General features: G+C 43.3%; 1 protein-coding gene across 2 annotated transcripts in view; it reads right to left on the reverse strand.

Moving 5' to 3' along the window:
- Positions 1-19,527, reverse strand: part of LOC120924312 (cytosolic beta-glucosidase-like) — a 126,164-nt gene that overhangs the window by 33,060 nt on the left and 73,577 nt on the right. For both annotated transcript variants that reach the window (XM_040335191.1, XM_040335190.1), the window contains exons 4-5: positions 9,700-10,502; positions 1,690-1,813 (exon numbers count right to left, since the gene is read on the reverse strand). In XM_040335191.1, the coding sequence (XP_040191125.1) occupies positions 1,690-1,813; positions 9,700-10,502 (927 nt within the window). The remainder of the gene's footprint in view (positions 1-1,689; positions 1,814-9,699; positions 10,503-19,527) is intronic.

Genomic DNA, 19,527 nt, shown 5'->3' on the forward strand with positions numbered 1-19,527 from the left:
GTATTTGATCACCTCAGCGTTTTTTATTTTTTGCGCTATAAATGCAATATATTTTACTTTTTGCTATAATAAATATCCCCCAAAAATATATAAAAACATATATTTTTCCTCAGTTTAGGCCAATACATATTCTTCTACCTATTTTTGGTAAAAAAAATCGCAATAAGCGTTTATCGGTTGGTCTGCGACATTAGGTACAGGACGTACCTATACGTGGATGTGCCCAGCCGTGCCATTCTGCCAACGTATATGTGCATGAGACGGTCCTTAAGTGGTTAAAGGGGTTGTAAAGGTTCTTTTTTAATTTCTAAATAGGTTCCTTTAAGCTAGTGCATTGCTGGTTCACTTAGCGTTTCCTTCGATTTCCCTTCTAAATGTTTTCTTTCTTTGTCTGAATTTCTCACTTCCTGTTTCTCCTCAGTAAGCTTGCCCAGTCCCAAGGGAGGTGGCGAGCACACTGACTAACCCCAGCCAGAACAGCTTGGATGATGGGGGCAACCTTACTGAGGAGAAGCAGCAAGTTAGAAATTCAGACAAAGAAAAAAACATTTAGAAGGGAAATCGAAGGAAAAGGTAAGTGAACCAACAATGCACTAGCTTAAAGGAACCTATTTAGAAAATTAAAAACCTGTACAACCCATTTAAGATGTGCTAATCAAGCTATATTGAAGAAGAACAAAGAAACAGGCAACGCTAGGAACCGCAGGTGCAGTGGTCAGCCAAGTAAAACTTATTGCAGCAGAAGAAAGTTACATAATGCTCACTTCCCTTCAGCATCGAAAGATGGCCAGCAGTGCCATCAGCACAAAACTGGAGGAAACCAAGAGGACCCAGGTACACCATCTACTATCAGGGAAGTCTGGTCAGAAGTGATCTTCATTGAAGAATTCTGGATAAAAAGCCATATTTCACATGGAAAAAAGTCTAAGCGACTCAACTATTCACAAAAACATAGAAACTGGAGTGCAGAAAAAAGGAAGCAAGTGCTCTGGACTGATGAGTCAACATGTGAAATATTTGGCTGTAGTAGGAGGCAGTTTGTTCGCCGAAGAACTGGAAAGTGGTATGATAATGAGTGTTTGTAGACAACAGTGAAGCATGGTGGGGGTTCCTTGCAAGTTTGGGCCTGCATTTCTGCAAATGGATTTGGAGATTTGGTCAGAATCAATGGTGTCCTTGATGCTGAGATATACAGCTATCATGCCATACCATCAGTGAGGCGTGTGATTGGCGCCAGATAAATTCTTCAGCAGGACAACGACCCAAAAGATACAGCTAATGTCATTAAGAACCATCTGCAGCATAAAGAAGAACAAGGAGTTCTGGAAGTGATGGTTTTGCCCCCACAGAGCCCTGTTTTCAACATAATCAAGTCTGTTTGGGATTACATGAAGAGACAGAGGGATTTGAGCCAGCCTACAACCACAGAAGTTCTGTGGTTAGGTGGAACAATCTACCTGCTGAGTTCCTTCAAAGACTGTGTGCAAGTGTACCTAGAAGAATTGATGCTGTTCTGAAGGCAAAGGGTGGTCACACCAAATACTGATTTGATTTGGATTGCTCTTTTGTTCATTTACTTTCCATTTTGTTAATTGATACTCACTCATTCTCTCAGCAGCTTAGCTCATCCTGATCTCACTGTGAAAACAAAGATTGTGTAATAAAGCAATACTAAAGAAGCCATATTACCTTTTAGAACTTCCATCAGCGTTTCCTGATAATATCCCCATCTATGGACATCTTGGAGAGCAGGAGGATCTGCCTGAGCAAATCCATTTTCAGTGATGAAAATTTCCGGGTTTCCAAAAGAGTGCTAGGAGGAGAGACATTACCATGAGTAACTAGATGATAACATTTTGTAACAAAGGTAGGTCGTTCATTAACAAAACAACAACTTTTTTTGTAGACAGAATGAAAAGCACAGAATTAAGAGTAAGAAGTTGTGTGTATGTGTTTGGTGCCAACTCTTCTGGAATCGTCAATTACAATAAAGAGTGCTAAGGATTCATGTAGATCATAGCAACACACAACACAAAACTAGCATTAAACAATGCCAAAATTTAAATACTTATTCCTCCTTTTTATTTTTTTAAATCAGACAAAAGACATATGGGTTATTGCTCACTGTGCCCATTTGGGGACCTAGACAAAACACTCACTAGTGCTCCCAGAGACAAGCCTGAGGCTGCCATTTAACACAAGGTTGGCACTCCAATTTAAAAGTGATGCTTCTTCATAAAGACATGATTAACTCCTTGTAATCTGTGGCAAAATGTGTTAACTCATTGCACTCTGTACACTATGGGCCAGATTCACAAAGAGTTACGCCGGCGTATCAGTAGATACGCCGACGTAACTCGCAATCTAAGCCCGTCGCATGTTTAAGTGTATGCTCAAACTGAGATACACTTAAACCTACCTAAGATACGACAGCCTGCGCCGTCGTATCCTAGGGTGCAATATTTCCGCTGGGCGCTAGGTGGCGCTTCCATTGAGTTCGGCGTAGAATATGCAAATTAGTAGATACGCCGATTCACCAACGTACGCTTGCAGTAAAGATACGCCGTTTCCGTAAGAGGTATGCCGGCGTAAAGATAAAGCTGCCCCCTAGGTGGCGTAGGCAATGTTAAATATGGCCGTCGTTCCCGCTTCGAAATTTTACGTCGTTTGCGTAAGTCGTCCGTGAATGGGGCTGGACGTAATTTACGTTCACGTCGAAAGCAATGACGTCCGGGATATTTTACGGACGGCGCATGCGCAGTTCGTTCGGCGCGGGGATGCGCTTTATTTAAATGATACACGCCCCCTACCCGCTGAATTTGAATTCCGCTGCGTGATTTACCCTACGCCGCCGCAACTTTACAGGCAAGTGCTTTGTGAATAAAGCACTTGCCTGAAAAACTTGCGGCGGCGTAACGTAAATGACATACGTTACGCCAGCAGAAAGATCCGCTGATCTTTCTGAATCTGGCCCTATGGATAACAGATCCTCAATACACTTTATAACTCTTCTCTCTGTATTGTGCAGCATTTCTGAGCCAGTACCACTTGAATACTAGATAGCTCAACTTTGTACATAACCGTGCTTATCCTTCCCTGGAGGCCACACTCCATCTTCTATTATTTCTAGGCTGGGTCCCTAGAATACCCTGTACCACAAATTGGACCTAGCATTGGGGTTCCGGTCACTAGAGAAGGGGGCCTAAGCACACCAGCTCCTTCACCAGCAAGGCCCTCCATAACCTATGCTATGTCACCACTGCTTTCCAATTGGCTGGCTGCTTATGCACTTGACAATGGTACTGTAGTCATTGGCAATTGCAATGTAGCCTCCTTCGAATAGCTTCATTGCATGTTAGACATATGTACTGCATACTCTCTACCTCGTCTGGTTCCCAAGTGAACCCTGTTCTGAGATACGCCATACATGCACCTCTTTAAAGATTATCTTGAAGTGACTTCAGACCATCGGACTTTTGTACAAAGTGCAAATACGCATGCCCAGAACCAATGTTAAAATCAACCAACAATAGCAGAAGTTGACCAAAGGGTGGCGATAAAGAGCAGAAAAGAGCTGAAAAACCATGTGATGTTGGGAAAGTTTTAGGAAAGTTTGCAGAAAAGTCAGAGCGTGTACGCTATGGGTGTGCTCGTCCAACTCCCTTCGGACAAAAATCCAAGGAAAAGTTTGTTTGAAGTCCGACTGTGTGTACGAGGCTTAAGGCTCCATGCACACTGGAAGCTAAAAAAAACTATAAAAACCGCCAGTAGCTTTGCAGGGAGCCTTTCAAAGTTTTTTAACGTTTTTGCAATAGCGTTTATTAGGGTTTCAGTGTAGCGTTTTTTAGCTTTTTTTTCTTTAACGCTAAAAAAAACACTGGCGAGCTGCGTTTTTGAGCGTTTATTAGGGTTTTTCGGCGTTTTGCATTTTTTACCATTTTCTTACGCCGAAAAACTGCACTTTGAACACAAATTTCTGGCGTTCAGAAAAAAGCCCATAAACTCCACTGCTCCTTAACCCTAAAAAACGACCATGTCTGCATGGACACATAGGCCAACATAGAGTTCAGTTTATGGGCTTTTAAAAAAAGGCCAAAACGCCAATAAACTACAGTTTATCAGATTCAGTGTGCATGGAGCCTAGCTATGAGTAACTGAGTCAAGATTTCCTGAGCAAATTTGGGTTAATGGATTGCCTTTCAAAACTGATACTATATTCGTAACCTATGTAACTTCAAAATCATAAGGTATAAGAAGAGACAGAGTAGAAAAGAAAAGTTAATAGTAAAGAGTAGAGTAAAGAAGAAGTATTGGGGAGGGGTCCACCGGGTCGATCCAGAAGTCACAGTCAGACCTGTATGATCAGTATAACTTCAAATCATCTACCATGGCATTAAATCAGAGTCATTAAATGCTGTCGGTAAGAAATGTTCTATCCAAGGTTGCCATAATTTACGGAATTTCGTTTTGTTCAATAGCCGCCATTTTGGTGTGTATCATAACGTTGTTCATTCTTTGTTTTGTCTCGGCCAACGCATACTTGGTTGTTTTTGATACGCCACATGTGTCCTACGAAAGCAGCTTCCCTTTGACTAGTATTCCAGTCATCTTTTTTCATTTATATTAATACATATGCTGCAAGGAGCACACTGACTTGTGAGTTGGCATATCTAAACAAACTGGCCAAATCATGTGACCACTTGTACTTGGGCTATGGAGGGTGGTGCTTTGTTGTATGCAGCTCTGGGGCTGGTTTATCAGGAAGAAAATAATAGCACTCCCACCTTTCCCATTTCTGCTTCCCCTCTCAAGACTCAGCTGGGGGTCTATGCTGGTAACCCTGGAAACTATGAACTTATGTATGTGGTTATCCATACCTCCCAACATTTTGAGATGGTAATACCTACTAGCACACGTATGTAGGTAGGGGACACGCCACCTGCCACATCCCCTTAAAGGAGAATTAACCCAAAAAAAGGTTAATTAAATCCACAAGAGCTTTTTTTTACCACTACTATTCCTTTATATTGGCTTTTAATATTTACAAATGCAACAATTTAGAATTTGCATGAAAGGTTTAGCACTGGGAAACACTTTTTGAAAGATAAAAAGTGCATTTTATATACAACTATATACATCAGACCAAAATGAGGGACAAATGAGGGTGAAAGAGAGACAGAGGGACATTGCTCCAAATCAGGGTCAGTCCCTCAAAATCAGAGACAGTTGGGAGCTATGGGTTATCTATAAATTTGAGATACTGTCATCTTGAATGCCTACACATGTGTCTGTCATTCAAACGTGTTAAACTCTTAAGCATTGAATGGCAGTGTGCTAATGTCTTCAACCAAACTGTGATTGTAATATTGGCATCCTATTATTTCTAGAACTTGCATAAGTCATTGTGTAATTGCTCAGTACTCTCCGTTGTCACTTAATTATCTGGGAGAGTGATTTCCATACACACCACATCATCTAACATTACTTATAGAAGAGAGTCATTTCCCCTGGTGACTACCTGAAAATAGGCAATAGATAAGATCTCCTGTGGTGTGAGGTGTTTAACCACTTGCCATCCGAGCCATTGTAATATGACGCTCGCAGGAACCCTCTGTACCTCCGGGCAGCCGTCAAATGATGTCCTCAGCTTCCTGGCATTGTAGAGAGGGCGCAACCCGATGCGCGTGCACACCGGGCACCCACGATTGCTCATCCTGCCAGGGAGAGGAGACCGATCTGTGTGTTCCTAGTATATAGGAACACCAATCAGTCTCTTTCCCTAGTCAGCCCCCTCCCTCCACAGTTAGAATCACTCCCTAGGGAACACATTTAACCCCTTGATCGCCCCCTAGTGTTAACCCCTTCCCTGTCAATGACATTTACACAGTAAATCAGTGCATTTTTATAGTACTGATCGCTGTATAAATGCCATTGGTCCCAAAAATGTGTCAAAAGTGTGCGATGTGTCCCCCACAATGCGGCACTACCGATAAAAATTGCAGATCGCCACCATAACTAGTAAAAAAAAAAAAATAATAATAAAAATGCCATAAAATCAACATCCTATTTTGTAGACGCTATAACTTTTGCGGAATCCAATCAATATATGCTTATTTTTTACCAAAAATATGTAGAAGAATACATATTGGCCTAAACTGAGGAAAAAATATATATATTTTTTTTAAAACAACTGGGATATTTATTATAGCAAAAAGTAAAAAAATATTGTATTTTTTTTTTTAAATTGTCTGCCTTTTTTTGTTTATAGCGCAAAATGTGAGGTAGACAAGTCTACTGTTCAAGTAATCAATGCTTTCTCTAAGCTGTTTAATGTTTCATTTTCAGAATCTGTTGTGCAAGATTCTTTTTACTGCTAGAAACTAGCTGATATTACCACAAAATTGCCTAGTGTGTGGCCAGAATTAGCCCACCAAGACAGTATAAAGGATAAGGGTTGTTGCTGTTCATGGTAAGGGAAGGCCCTGTGTTATTACACTACTGTATAGCTAGGTTTTATTTCCTTTTATCTAAAAAAAAAAAAAAAAAATCATGCTATAGCCCATTTCTGTATTCTGCTGTATAAAATAACCATTCTGGGTTTTCACTGTAAATAATGTGAGTTCAGCAGGCTAGATCAATAGATGCATTTCAGCTTGCCAATTAGAGCAGTCCTTTTTTTTAAACGACTCATAAAACCATAACGATTATTAGTAATATATATTATTTTATGGGAGGCATTGCTGAATACTATTCCTTAATAGTGTCTCAAATAGCTTGTGTTATTGATGTCCCGCATATAAACCTGTAATTTCTGGTCACTCTTAAGTCCACTTTTTAAATAGTATCCTGAGTTTTGCCATCCAGACTAAAGATATAATCTTCAGACGTTATGGTTTACAATATAGCCTATATCATTAGAACACAAATATCAGCATTTAAAGAATAAGTTCATGCTTGGAATTAAAAAAAGAATGTGGCGATTAATTCTTAGCAGTGTTTCTATTGTGTAACACTTCCCCATACATATTAAAAGATGGTAAGTGAGCCGTTCAAAAGAGGAAAATAAGGTAGCATAAGCATGAATCAGAAGTGGGTTAAGAAAAACACATGAAGCTTTTCACCCTTGGTTCCTCGTTATATGACTGTAGAGTCTCCAGGATCAAATTAGTTGCCATATTTTTTTTATTACTTTGGTTTCAATGTCAGCATTTACTGACTCAAATTACTTAGCTGTATGATGGATTAAATTGCTCTGGTTTTGGTTCAAGCAGGGTTTTGCAAACTTTAGTACATGTACAGAGGGTCGTTTATAGTTGTTTCCAGGCAGTTGAGTTTAGAAGCCTTTTTTGGAAAGCAAAAAAATACGTCCAGGACGGATGTTCAGAGGCATTTTAAGCGCAAAACGGCTGTAACAGCTTCTAAAAGCGCAATAACACAGTAACTTGCGTTTAGCTGCGTTTTTGTTTACAGGCATTTTTTTTCAAATAGTCAAAAATTCAAAACGCTTCTAAACGCAAACACGGCTAAACACGGCATGTAAACTTTGCAAAATGGACATTTTTAAACATCGGTTACTACGTCCTGTGTGTCGTGCACTACACAAATCTGGCCTTTATGGAAGAGTGGCAAGAAGAAAGCCATTGTTGAAAGAAAGCCATAAGAAGTCCCGTTTGCTGTTTGCGAGAAGCCATGTGGGGGACACAGCAAACATGTGGAAGAAGGTGCTCTGGTCAGATGAAACCAAAATTGAACTTTTTGCTCTAAAAGCAAAACACCATGTGTGGCGGAAAACTAACACTGCACATCACCCTGAAACATTGTGGTGGCAGCATCATGTTGTGGGGATGCTATTCTTTAGCAGGGATAGGGAAGTTGGTCATAGTTGATGGGAAGATGGATGAAGCCAAATACAGAGAAATCTTAGGCCCCATACACACGACATACATGTTCAGTCACAGCAGACATGTTCGGTCGTGTGTAGGCCCGACCGGACAATTGTCCGGCGGATCGGACTGTTTCCAGAGGACAAAAATTTCTTAGCATGCTAAGAAATCTGTCCGCTGGAAACCTGTCCGTCGGACGTGTTCGGTCGTCTGTACAGACTCACAGGACACGTCCGATCGGCCGCCATCCCTTGCATGCGTCATACTGATTCGACGCATGCGTGGAAGCTTTGAACTTTCAGGGCCGCCCACGTCCCCGCGTATTGTTTACGTGCGGGTTTCTGTCTGATGGTGTGTACAACCATCAGACAGAAATCTCCGGGCGCACATGTCCGCTGAAAACGGTCCGGTGGACCGTTTTCAGCGGACTGTCCGTCCGTGTGTACGAGGCCTTAGAAGAAAACCTGTAATGCCCCGTACACAGGATCGGGATTCCCAGCGGTAAAAAGTAAAAACTGAGAATCTGCTTGGTCACTTTCCCTGTGTACACACCAGAGGTTTTCCCATCTGGAAAACTGCGGTGAGAGCTTTGGCCTGGAATCCCGGCCATGTGTATGCTCCACTGCAGTGTTTCCCATAGGGAAAATGCAGAGAAAAAGACAGCCGGGAATCGCGGCAGGAAAAAAGAGAACATGTTCTAATTTTTCCTGCAGCAATTCCCGGCGGCTTTCCTGTCGGGAAAACTGCCATGAAGCATACATACACGGCCAGTTTTCCCGGCCAAAAGCTGTCATGGCAGTTTTCCCAAAGGGAAAACTGGTCTTGTGTACGAGGCATTAGAGTCTGCAATAGACTTGAGACTGGAGTGGAGATTCACCTTCCAGCAGGACAACAACCCTAAACATACAGCCAGAGCTACAATGGAATGGTTTAGATCAAAGCATATTCATATGTTAGAATGGCTCAGTCAAAGTCCAGACCTAAATCCAATTGAGAATCTGTGTCAAGACTTGAAAATTGCTGTTCACAGACGCTTTACATGCAATCTGACAGAACTTGAGCTATTTTGCAAAGAAAAATAGGCAAAAATTTCACTCTTTAGATGTGCAAAGCTGGTAGAGACATCCCTAAAAATACTTGCAGCTGTACTTGCAGCAAAAGATGGTTCTACAAAGTATTGATAGGGGGGCTGAACACAAATGCACGCCACACTTTTCACATATTTATTTGTAATAAAAATGAAAACAATTTATTAATTAGTTTCCTTCCACTTCACAAATATGTGCCACTTTGTGTTGATCTATTACATAAAATCCCAATAAAATACATTTACGTTTTTGGTTGTAAAAAGACAAAATGTGGAACATTTCAATCTTGTTTCCAATTATTACCATCGTCTCATCTTCTCCCAAGACCTCCTGCTCTCTAGCTCCCTTGTCTCCACCTCCCTTGCTCTTCTCCAAAACATCTCCAGAGCCTCTCCCATCCTCTGGAACTCACTACCCCACTATCTCCTACTCTGTCCATTTTTAGGCGATCCCTGAAAACGTATCTCTTCACGAAGGCCTATCCTGCCTTCAGCTAATAAGCAAATCTTTCATTTCTCCCATCAGTTTATCCCTCATAGTTATTACCTTTTGTTCCACCAGCCCCCACCTGATAGACTGCCCTAGGAGCAATCCTCTTAACCTTCTTGTATTGAATTTTGTTTTTTATTACCTCCCTTCATATTGTAAAGCACTGCGCAAGCTATTGGCCTATATCCTGTATTATAATAACAATAATAATAATTTTATGGAAAGATAAAAATTCTTACCTTTATGTGGGCCAACAGTCTACGAAGACCCCATGGCACTACTGCTAGCCATTCTACTCCAGATATTGGCCAGTTTGGTTCTGTGATGCCTTCTGCTCCTGTGTCCGAATTACTATGTGGTTCACATGCCGTAGTATCAAGAGGTTTTACTTTTCTTGTGGTGTAATAGTTTAAACAGAAGAAATCAGCAGTGCCTTTAATCATGGCTTTTTCCTCCTCTGTAAACTCAGGAAGCCGAGAACTTGTCAAACCTTCTTCCTTGCTTTTTTGAGAAACTATTGATTTCATGATTGCTGGATAATCTCCATCAATGAAGATTGGGTTTGCAAACCAGTGAAGGCGAAAAAACATATATCGCTCTGTAGCTTCTTTATCAGCCAAAGAGTTTGGGTCTAAAGGCTCTGCCCAGTCAGAATCTAGAGCTATTGACACACGCCCTTGTTGTTTATCTTTGAAAAATGTGTTATATACATGCCAAGCTTTGGCATGGGCTTTGATCATATTGTGTGCTGCCCTATAACCTCCAATCCCCTTTAATTTCTTCCCTGGTGCAAATATGCCTGATTCGTAGGACAGTCTGGCGGCATAATATGGCTCATTAATGGTGATCCAATGTTTAACTCTGTCACCGAAAGTGGTATAACAAAATTGCGCATATTGTTTGAATATGTCCACAGTCTTCTCTGAAAGCCAACCCCCTTGGTCTTCTACTGCTTGAGGCAGGTCAAAGTGGTACAGTGTCACCAGTGGAGTGACACCCATCTCCAACAGGCTGTCAATTAGCTTGTTATAATAGTCGACTCCTAAAAGGGAGACAAAAGCAAAATACATCTTCACTGATGCGTTTTTAAAAACTTCATCCGGTTCAGTTCTCGCACTTATATACACCTTATAGACCAGGGCAAATTTTACATTTCTGCCATGAACCTATTTATTTGGAAATAACTTTGTCATTACTTAAAGTGGAGTTCCACCCATAAATATAACATTACATCAGTAGTTTTAAAAAAAATGTCATTAGTCCTTTACGAAAAAAAAATTTTTTTTTAGATGCCTTCAAAGTGTTGTTGCTAGGCAGAATAGTTAATCTTCCCACTTCCTGCACCTAGGTGCTTAATGCTTCCTAACCTACACCGGACAGACTCCTGGGAATGTAGTGGGTGTAACTTTCCAGGAGTCTGTGCACTCCCCAGTCTCAAAGAATCATGTGACTTGGACAGCACAGGTGCTGAAACCTGATCTGACACTGCTTGTGCAGCACTGAGCATGTGCGAGATCTGCAAGGCTGAAATCCAGGAAGTCATACAGTCTGGCTTCATGATGCCCACACTTAAGATGGCCCCAGTCAATTTCTATTTTATAAAGTGTCTAAATGCTGTAACAACCTAACAAAACAGACCTTAGTTTACAGGCCAACTTTACTAGAATACATTAAGCTTGTGTATTACAGGGGTATTTATATTTAAGAAGTGGCCGGAACTCCGCTTTAATGCCTTCCTGACTGCGTAGTGCCTATAGAGTATGTGGGTTGGCAGGAAATGTGGGCTTTAACGCCCAGCTGCCACACATACTGTATGTCTGACGTTGGGTGCTAAGAGAGAAAGCACTGCGAGCAGGGCCATCTTTAAGGTAGGGCTAAAGGGGCAGCTGCCCTGGGCCCTGTCATTGTTGTGGAGTCCAAAGCAGCTGCCTTATGCCTGTCGACTATCCAAGTTTAAATTCCCTTGTCCCATGAGGATTTAGTCCCGTGCTGTGTCCTGATATTTCAGTGTTAAGTCCTGTTACTACTGCTGCCCAGCTCTGCCCTATTGTTGTGTACAGATAACTCACCTGCAGACCCTGTGTTTACATGTAAATACTGGCATTAATATGTAAATAGAGGTGAAATTCATATGTAAATTGGGGTGGTATTCATATGTATATCATGTTTTCCTGAGGTCATATCCACTAACACCTATTCGGAATGCTGCCCACTGGGAAGATAAAGGGGCATGCTTGAAAGTCCTGCCTACAACTGTGGTCATTAAGCCTACCATCTACATTGGTGGTTAGTGTAAACCCCTATTACATTGGTGGTTAGTGTAAACCCCTATTACATTGGTGGTCAGTGTAAACCCCTATTACATTGGTGGTCAGTGTAAACCCCTATTACATTAGTGGTCGGTGTGAACCCCTATTACATTAGTGGTCGGTGTGAACCCTGTGACGGTATCGGTATGATATCCCCGTCAAGCATTCCCTCCTCTCCATACAAGAACATCACAGGATCATCCACACATGAGTCAAGACTGAATGCTGGAACCAAGACTGATTTATTGGCAGCTTGCTGCTGGTTATAAATACAGTTTTACAAGCTAAATCCTTAATCAAGGAACAATGGGAGCTCCACCCCCTTTTCACACACTCTGGAGTTTCTCATACAGAATATAGCCAGACAATTCGAAGCCGACCTGAGACACATTTTCTTTAAATAATGACATCAGGGAAGTTAATTACAAGGTGTACAGAACACATTAGCTGGGCAGCCTGGCACCGCATAATGAAGCAATCAGAATACATAACATGAGTCACCTCTAATCAGGATTAACATCCCTTTGAAATAAGGAGCTAGCTGCAGACGGGTCATTAACATGTCAATAGCTTGTAACACATGAATCCAATTTACCTCTAACCCACAATTTAACCAAGCAGGGAGAATTACACTGACATATCCTTCACAATGGCCCCCCTTTTTCTCCCTGCTACGGCAAACCCGGTTGGACCTTCCCTGGTCCAGTAGGGTTGACGGGTTCAGAGCTTTTAGTCTGAGGTTAACTCAGTTTGGCGTGACTGACCTCCATTGGTAACTGCTTCCGACTCAGGTATGCCACCGGGTCGTCAGATCACACGCCGGTCAGTCCCCAAGTCTTTGTGCGATCTGCAGAGTCACCAGAAGTCAGTGTGAAGACGGCGAATGGGTCTGTGCGCCGCCGTCTAGGTGTCCCGCTATGGGAGGGGCAGGTTATGGCTCTGAAGTGACAATCACAGGAGATTCATAAAAAGGAAAAGTTATATTTGTTGAAATGCTGTAGCACTGGTGCTCAGAGTCCGGGGGGGGAGGGGACTCAGAGCCCCATAAGGTCAGCCACCCCCTGCTCCCTCCGCAGCCGCCGGTTCTCCTCTTGGAGCTTCTCCAGCTCCATCTCCAGTTCATGGAGCCTGGGGGGGTCGGCCTGCTGTGACCTCAGGCGGTTGTTCTCCTCCTCCATGCGGCTTATGCACTCCTCCAGCTCCATGTATTCACGGATCAGCTCCTGCTTGCTCATGTCCTGCAGGCTTTCCACGTGGTCCTTCATCATCAGGAACTGGGTGGTGGTGTAAGGGGCCACCGGTGGGCCCTTGGCGAACATCTCGGCCCGCATCTGGGGTGCCCGCTGCGACTCCCTCTCCTCCAATCGCTTCTTCTCCTCCCAGGTCAGCTTGTTATACGGCTTCCAGGACCTCTTCTTCTTGGAGGGTAGCTGGCGGTGCCTCTTTCTGCCCAGCTCCCTCCAAGGCCCCTCCGGCTCATGGCTGTCGCCCATGACCAGATGACAATGGTGTTCCCTGTTGTCCGTAATAACAGATTGTACCATGAGGGCTTCGTAAGGGGTGCCCAATGGTTCTTCCTGACCCAGCTCCTGGGGATCCCAAGCCGAGTCTACACAATGGGCTGCTGCTGGTGGGCGGTACCCATGTTGAGACCAATTTGATCTGGTGTTGTCATTCAGGGGGCAATTCTGCTTTAAGTGACCCAACTGTTTGCACCGGAAGCAGCGTTGTTCGTTGTCCTCCTGGCGTGGATAGCGAGGGCTCGATGTCATCGGTCTGTTAGGCGGTTGGTATATAGCGGCTGGTGGGTATGAGGGCGTCGTTGGTCGTGGAGGTTGTACCCGTGGTGTGACCTGGTTTGTCTTGCGAGTATCCGCATATTCATCCGCCAACTTCGCGGCCTCTGGTAGAGTCATGGGCCTGCGATCTCTCACCCAATCTTTGACATCCGTCTGGATGTGATTGTAAAATTGCTCCAGGAGCATTAGTTGCAAAATGTCCTCTGCGGTGGTGGCCTGGCTGCTGTTAACCCAGTTAGAGGCCGACAGGGACAACTGGCATGCCCATTCTGCGTAAGAGTCTTTCGTGGTTTTGCGTGAGTCCCTGAACTTCTGTCGGTGGGACTCTGGGGTTACTGCATAACGAGCCAGGAGCACTTCTTTAACCCTGGCGTAGCTATGGATATCCTGATCTGGCACGGTCCGGAAAGCATCAGAAGCTCTGCCTGACAGTTTGCCTGACAATATTGCAACCCACTCTCCTCTAGCTATTCGGTGCAGGTTACATTGTCGCTCAAAGTCTGCCAGGTAGTTATCAATCTCACAGTCCTTTTCATCAAAAGCTTTAAAAGCGCTAAACGGAATCTTCCTTGTGTCTGCTGTGCTGTACTCACTGTTTGGAGAATGTGCGGCTGCTTGTTGGACTGCTGCCAGTTTTAACTGTAGTTCTGCGTCTCTTATTTGTTTAGCCTCCTGTAGTTCTGCGTTTACTAACAGGTCCATCACTTTCAGCACCACATCCGGCGTTGGGTTCGGGCCGAACCACGCTAGCTTCTCTCTCATTAGCTTGTTGGCTGGTGATTCCTCTTCCTGAATCACTGGTACTGCTGGCGTTGCTGCAATCACGTTCTCCTGGTCTAGCTCCATTACTTCTGCTATGATGACCCGCTTGGTTTTGTTGCTAGCAATCCTTCCACGAACTTCCAGTAGTTCTTTCAGTGTATTTCTTTTAAGCAGGGTGTAGCAGCCTTCCATTCACTGTTCCCAGTGTCTGCTTGGAATCCTGGTGTAAGGGAGAGTAGAAGGGAAAATCCCTCTGCTGCCAACCAATTGTGACGGTATCGGTATGATATCCCCGTCAAGCATTCCCTCCTCTCCATACAAGAACATCACAGGATCATCCACACATGAGTCAAGACTGAATGCTGGAACCAAGACTGATTTATTGGCAGCTTGCTGCTGGTTATAAATACAGTTTTACAAGCTAAATCCTTAATCAAGGAACAATGGGAGCTCCACCCCCTTTTCACACACTCTGGAGTTTCTCATACAGAATATAGCCAGACAACTCGAAGCCGACCTGAGACACATTTTCTTTAAATAATGACATCAGGGAAGTTAATTACAAGGTGTACAGAACACATTAGCTGGGCAGCCTGGCACCGCATAATGAAGCAATCAGAATACATAACATGAGTCACCTCTAATCAGGATTAACATCCCTTTGAAATAAGGAGCTAGCTGCAGACGGGTCATTAACATGTCAATAGCTTGTAACACATGAATCCATTTTACCTCTAACCCACAATTTAACCAAGCAGGGAGAATTACACTGACATATCCTTCACAAACCCCTATTACATTAGTGGTCAGTGTAAACCCCTATTACATTGATGGCCAGTGTTGAAACTCCTCGTTATGTTGGTAGTCAGTAGAAAAAAAATCAGCATTGTCATTGATCGAAACGAGAGAGGGAAACTGCATGGAGGGAGGGGCCCAAGAAAACGTTTGCCCAGGGTCCAAACAATATTAAAGACAGCCCTGACTGCGAGCCTTAATCCCACTGACCAAGCTGTCTCCAATGGATCAGGGGCTAGCAGGATGGGCTTCTGCTTATGTCACTACTGGTTGAGCCAATCAGGACCAGGAAGCCACTCTGCATTTTTTTGGGATACATAAAGTTTTTTTTGTAATATTATCGTGAAAAAAAAATAGATTAGGGCTAATAATTAAATTTAGAATTGAAGTATTAATAAACCCAAAACCAAAATGTATTATATTGCAGTCTACCAACCATTAGATATGGTGGCTGCATTAGTTTCCTTTTCTTTTACCTTTTCACCTGGTGATCTGGCCAGTAACACACCTCCTGTATTAGTGGGACACAACTCTGGATGAATGAGTACAGGAGGTACAGCATACAGTAGCATTGTCAGTCTTGGGGGGAGGGTAGTGTTAAATAACTTAGAAGATTTAGAGAATAGGAGAATTTAGATAAACAGGTACAACTGTCTCTGAATTCAAGGGACTGTCCCTGATTTGGAACAAATTCCCTCTGTACATCTTTCCTCCTAATTTGTCCTTTATTGTGGTCTGACCTATATAGTTGTATAAAAAAAAAGCACTTTTTATCCCAGTGTTTCCCAGTGCTAAACCTTTTATCCAATTTTTAAATTGCTGCGTTTGTAAAATTTCAAAAGCCAATATAGGAATAGTAAAATGGTAAAATAAAGCACTTGTGGGTGTAACTAATTTTCTTTTTTTGTATGACTTTCCCTTAACCACTCCAGGTAATTTTTTGCAATGCGGTAATGCATTGCTTTAACTGACAATTGCGCAGTCGTGCGAAACTGTACCCAAATAAAATGAATATCCTTTTTTTCCCATAAATAGAGCTTTCTTTTGTTGGTATTTGATCACCTCTGCGGTTTTTATTTTTTGTGCTATAAACAAATAAAAGACTGTCAAGTTTGAAAAAAATATATAGGCCCGGATCCACGAAGAAGTTACGCTGGCGTATCTATTGATATGCCGCGTAACTTCTAGCTTGCTCCTGTGTATCTTTGTTTTGTATCTAGCTGGGCTAGATCCGACTGACGTACGTCTTAGTACGCCGTCGGATCTAAGGTGCATATTTATGCTGGCCGCTAGGTGGCGCTTCCGTTGATTTCCGCGTCGAGTATGCAAATTAGCTAGATACGCCAATCCACAAACGTACGTCCGCACGGCGCATTTTTTTACGTCGTTTACGTAAGGCTTTTTTCGGCGTAACGTTACCCCTGCTCTATGAGGCGTACGCAATGTTAAGTATGGACGTCGGGCCAGCGTCAAATTTTCCGTCATTTACGTTGTTTGCGTAAAACGTTCGCGAATAGGGCTTTGCGTAAATTACGTTCACGTCGAAAGCATTGACTATTTGTGACGTGATTTCAAGCATGCGCACTGGGATACCCCCACGGACGGCGCGTGCGCCGTTTAAAAAAACGTCATTTACGTGGGGTCAATAGGAATTACCATAAAACACGCCCACATATTATCCATTTGAATTGCGCGCCCTTACGCCGACACAGTTACACTACGCCGCCGTAACTTACGGCGCAAATTCTTTGTGGATACGGAAAATACGCTGTAAGTTACGGCGGCGTAGTGTATCTGAGATATGCTACGCCGGACTTATAGATGCGCCGAGGTACGTGGATCTGGCCCATATTTTTTACTTTCTGCTATAAAACATATCCAATAAAAAATTAAATTTCTTTATCAATTTAAGCCAATATATTCTGCTATATATTATTTAATAATAAAAAAATTCCCAATAAGTGTATATTGATTGGTTTGCGCAAAAGTTATAACATCTACAAACAATCGCCTTGAGGCGATTCAGTTTGCATTTGTAGCGCTATACAAGTTATTTACTCACTCACTCACAATGGGATAGATTTATTGACTTTTTAATTTTTTTTACTAGTAATGGCGGCGATCAGCGATTTTTTTAGCGGGACTGCTACATTGCGGCAGACAAATCAGATACCTAACTGAAACATTTGACACTTTTTGGGGATCATCACTTTCTAGGGAACATCAGGGATGATCAAAAGGTTAAATGTGTTCCCTGGGAGAGCTTTCTTACTGTGTGGCGACTGGTTTAACTGTAGGAAGACAGAGACCTGTGTCTCTACTAAACACAAGGGCCCGGATTCGTTTTTACGTTTTTGCCCTGCGCCCCCGCAAATTTACTGCGCTGCCCTTGATTCACGGAGCAGTAGCTCCGTAAATTGCGTGGGCGCGCCGGCAAAATGCACGGCGTAAGCGCGCGCAATTTAAATGATCCCGTAGGGGGCGGGAATCATTTAAATTGGCGCGTTAACGCGCCGAGCGTAGAGCGCATGCTCCGTCGGGAAACTTTCCCGACGTGCATTGCGGCAAATGACGTCGCAAGGACGTCATTTGCTTCACTGTCCAAATCTTGCCGCCTCAACCTCCGCAACATCTCCAAAATACGCCCCTTTCTAACCAATGACGCCACAAAGCTCCTAATTCACTCCCTGGTCATCTCTCGCCTCGATTACTGCAATTCCCTTCTCATTGGCTTACCGCTGCATACTCTAACCCCCCTTCAATCCATCATGAATGCTGCTGCCAGACTTATCCACCTTACCAACCGCTCTGTCTCTGCTACTCCTCTCTGTCAATCCCTCCACTGGCTTCCGCTCGCCCAACGAATTAAATTCAAAATACTAACTACGACCTACAAAGCCATCCACAACTCTGCCCCCAGCTACATCACTGACCTAGTCTCTAAATACCAACCTAATCGCTCTCTTCGTTCTTCTCAAGACCTCCTGCTCTCTAGCTCTCTCATCACCTCTTCCCATGCTCGTCTACAGGACTTTTCCAGAGACTCTCCAAGCCTATGGAACTCCTTACCCCAAACTATCCGTCTATCTCCTTCTCTTTCAGCTTTTCGAGGATCCCTGAAAACCCTCCTCTTCAGAGAAGCCTATCCTACCCACATCTAACAACTGTATTTTAACTTTGCCCACCTGATCACCCCCCACATCTACTACCCTCTGTTCCACTTCACCCTCCCTTCTAGATTGTAAGCTCTAACGAGCAGGGCCCTCTGATCATTCCTGTATTAAATTGTACTGTAACTATAATGTCTTCCCTGATGTTGTAAAGCGCTGCGTAAACTGTTGGCGCTATATAAATCCTGTATAATAATAATAATAAAAAAAAGTGAACGTGAATGGCGTCCAGCGCCATTCACGATTCACTTACGCAAACTACGTAACTTTAAAATTTCGCGACGCGGGAACGACGGGTATACGTAACATTGGCTGCCCCTGCCGTACGGAAACAACGTAAATTGCGTACGCAGGGCTCGCGCAACGATGTGAATCGGCGTTAGTATGCAATTTGCATACTATACGCTGAGCACAACGGGAACGCCACCTAGCGGCCATCGCAAGAATGCAGCCTAAGATATGCGGGCATAAGAGCCTCATGCCGCGCATATCTTAAGCTGCAGTCGGCGTAACGAGGTTCCTGAATCAGGAGCATTCGTTACGCCGGGGCAAGTAAGCAATTGCGCTTTGTAACTTATGGTTACACAGGCGCAATTGCTTCTTGAATCCAGGCCCAAGATCTTTTTCTTCCTTATGCCGCGTAAACACGATAATTTTTCAGCATTCAGTTTTTCCAACTTCATCATTAAAACGATGTTGCCCACACACCAAAGCGCAGTGACGTACAACGGCACTATAAAGGGGAAGTTCCATTCGCCTTTGGGCTGCTTTAGCTGATTCCGTGTTAGTAAAAGACGATTTGCGCTTTTCTGTCTGTTACAGCGTGATGAATGTGCTTACTCCATTATGAACGCTAGTTTTACCAGAACGAGCGCTCCCGTCTCATAACTTGCTTCTGGACATGCGCGGGTTTTTAACATCGTTTTTAGCCCACACACAATCATGTTTTACAACCCGAAAAACAACGTTAAAAAATGCAGCATGTTCGAAAAAAAAATCGTTTTTCAGAACCTGAAAAATTATCATTTAAAAAATGATCACACACGATCATTTAAAATTAAATTTTTTAAAAACAACGTTTTTTTCATGCTGAAAAATGATCGTGTGTACGCAGCATTACTATTAGAATGGCGATCTGCCTTGTTTACATAGAACGAAGACAATCTCTCAGAACGATCGCCGGGTTCCTGGTGGACAGTCACAGTGGGAGCCGGGCTCCGGCAGCACACGTG

Source organism: Rana temporaria, chromosome 1, assembly GCF_905171775.1.
Source record: "Rana temporaria chromosome 1, aRanTem1.1, whole genome shotgun sequence".
Taxonomy (NCBI): Eukaryota; Metazoa; Chordata; class Amphibia; order Anura; family Ranidae; genus Rana; species Rana temporaria.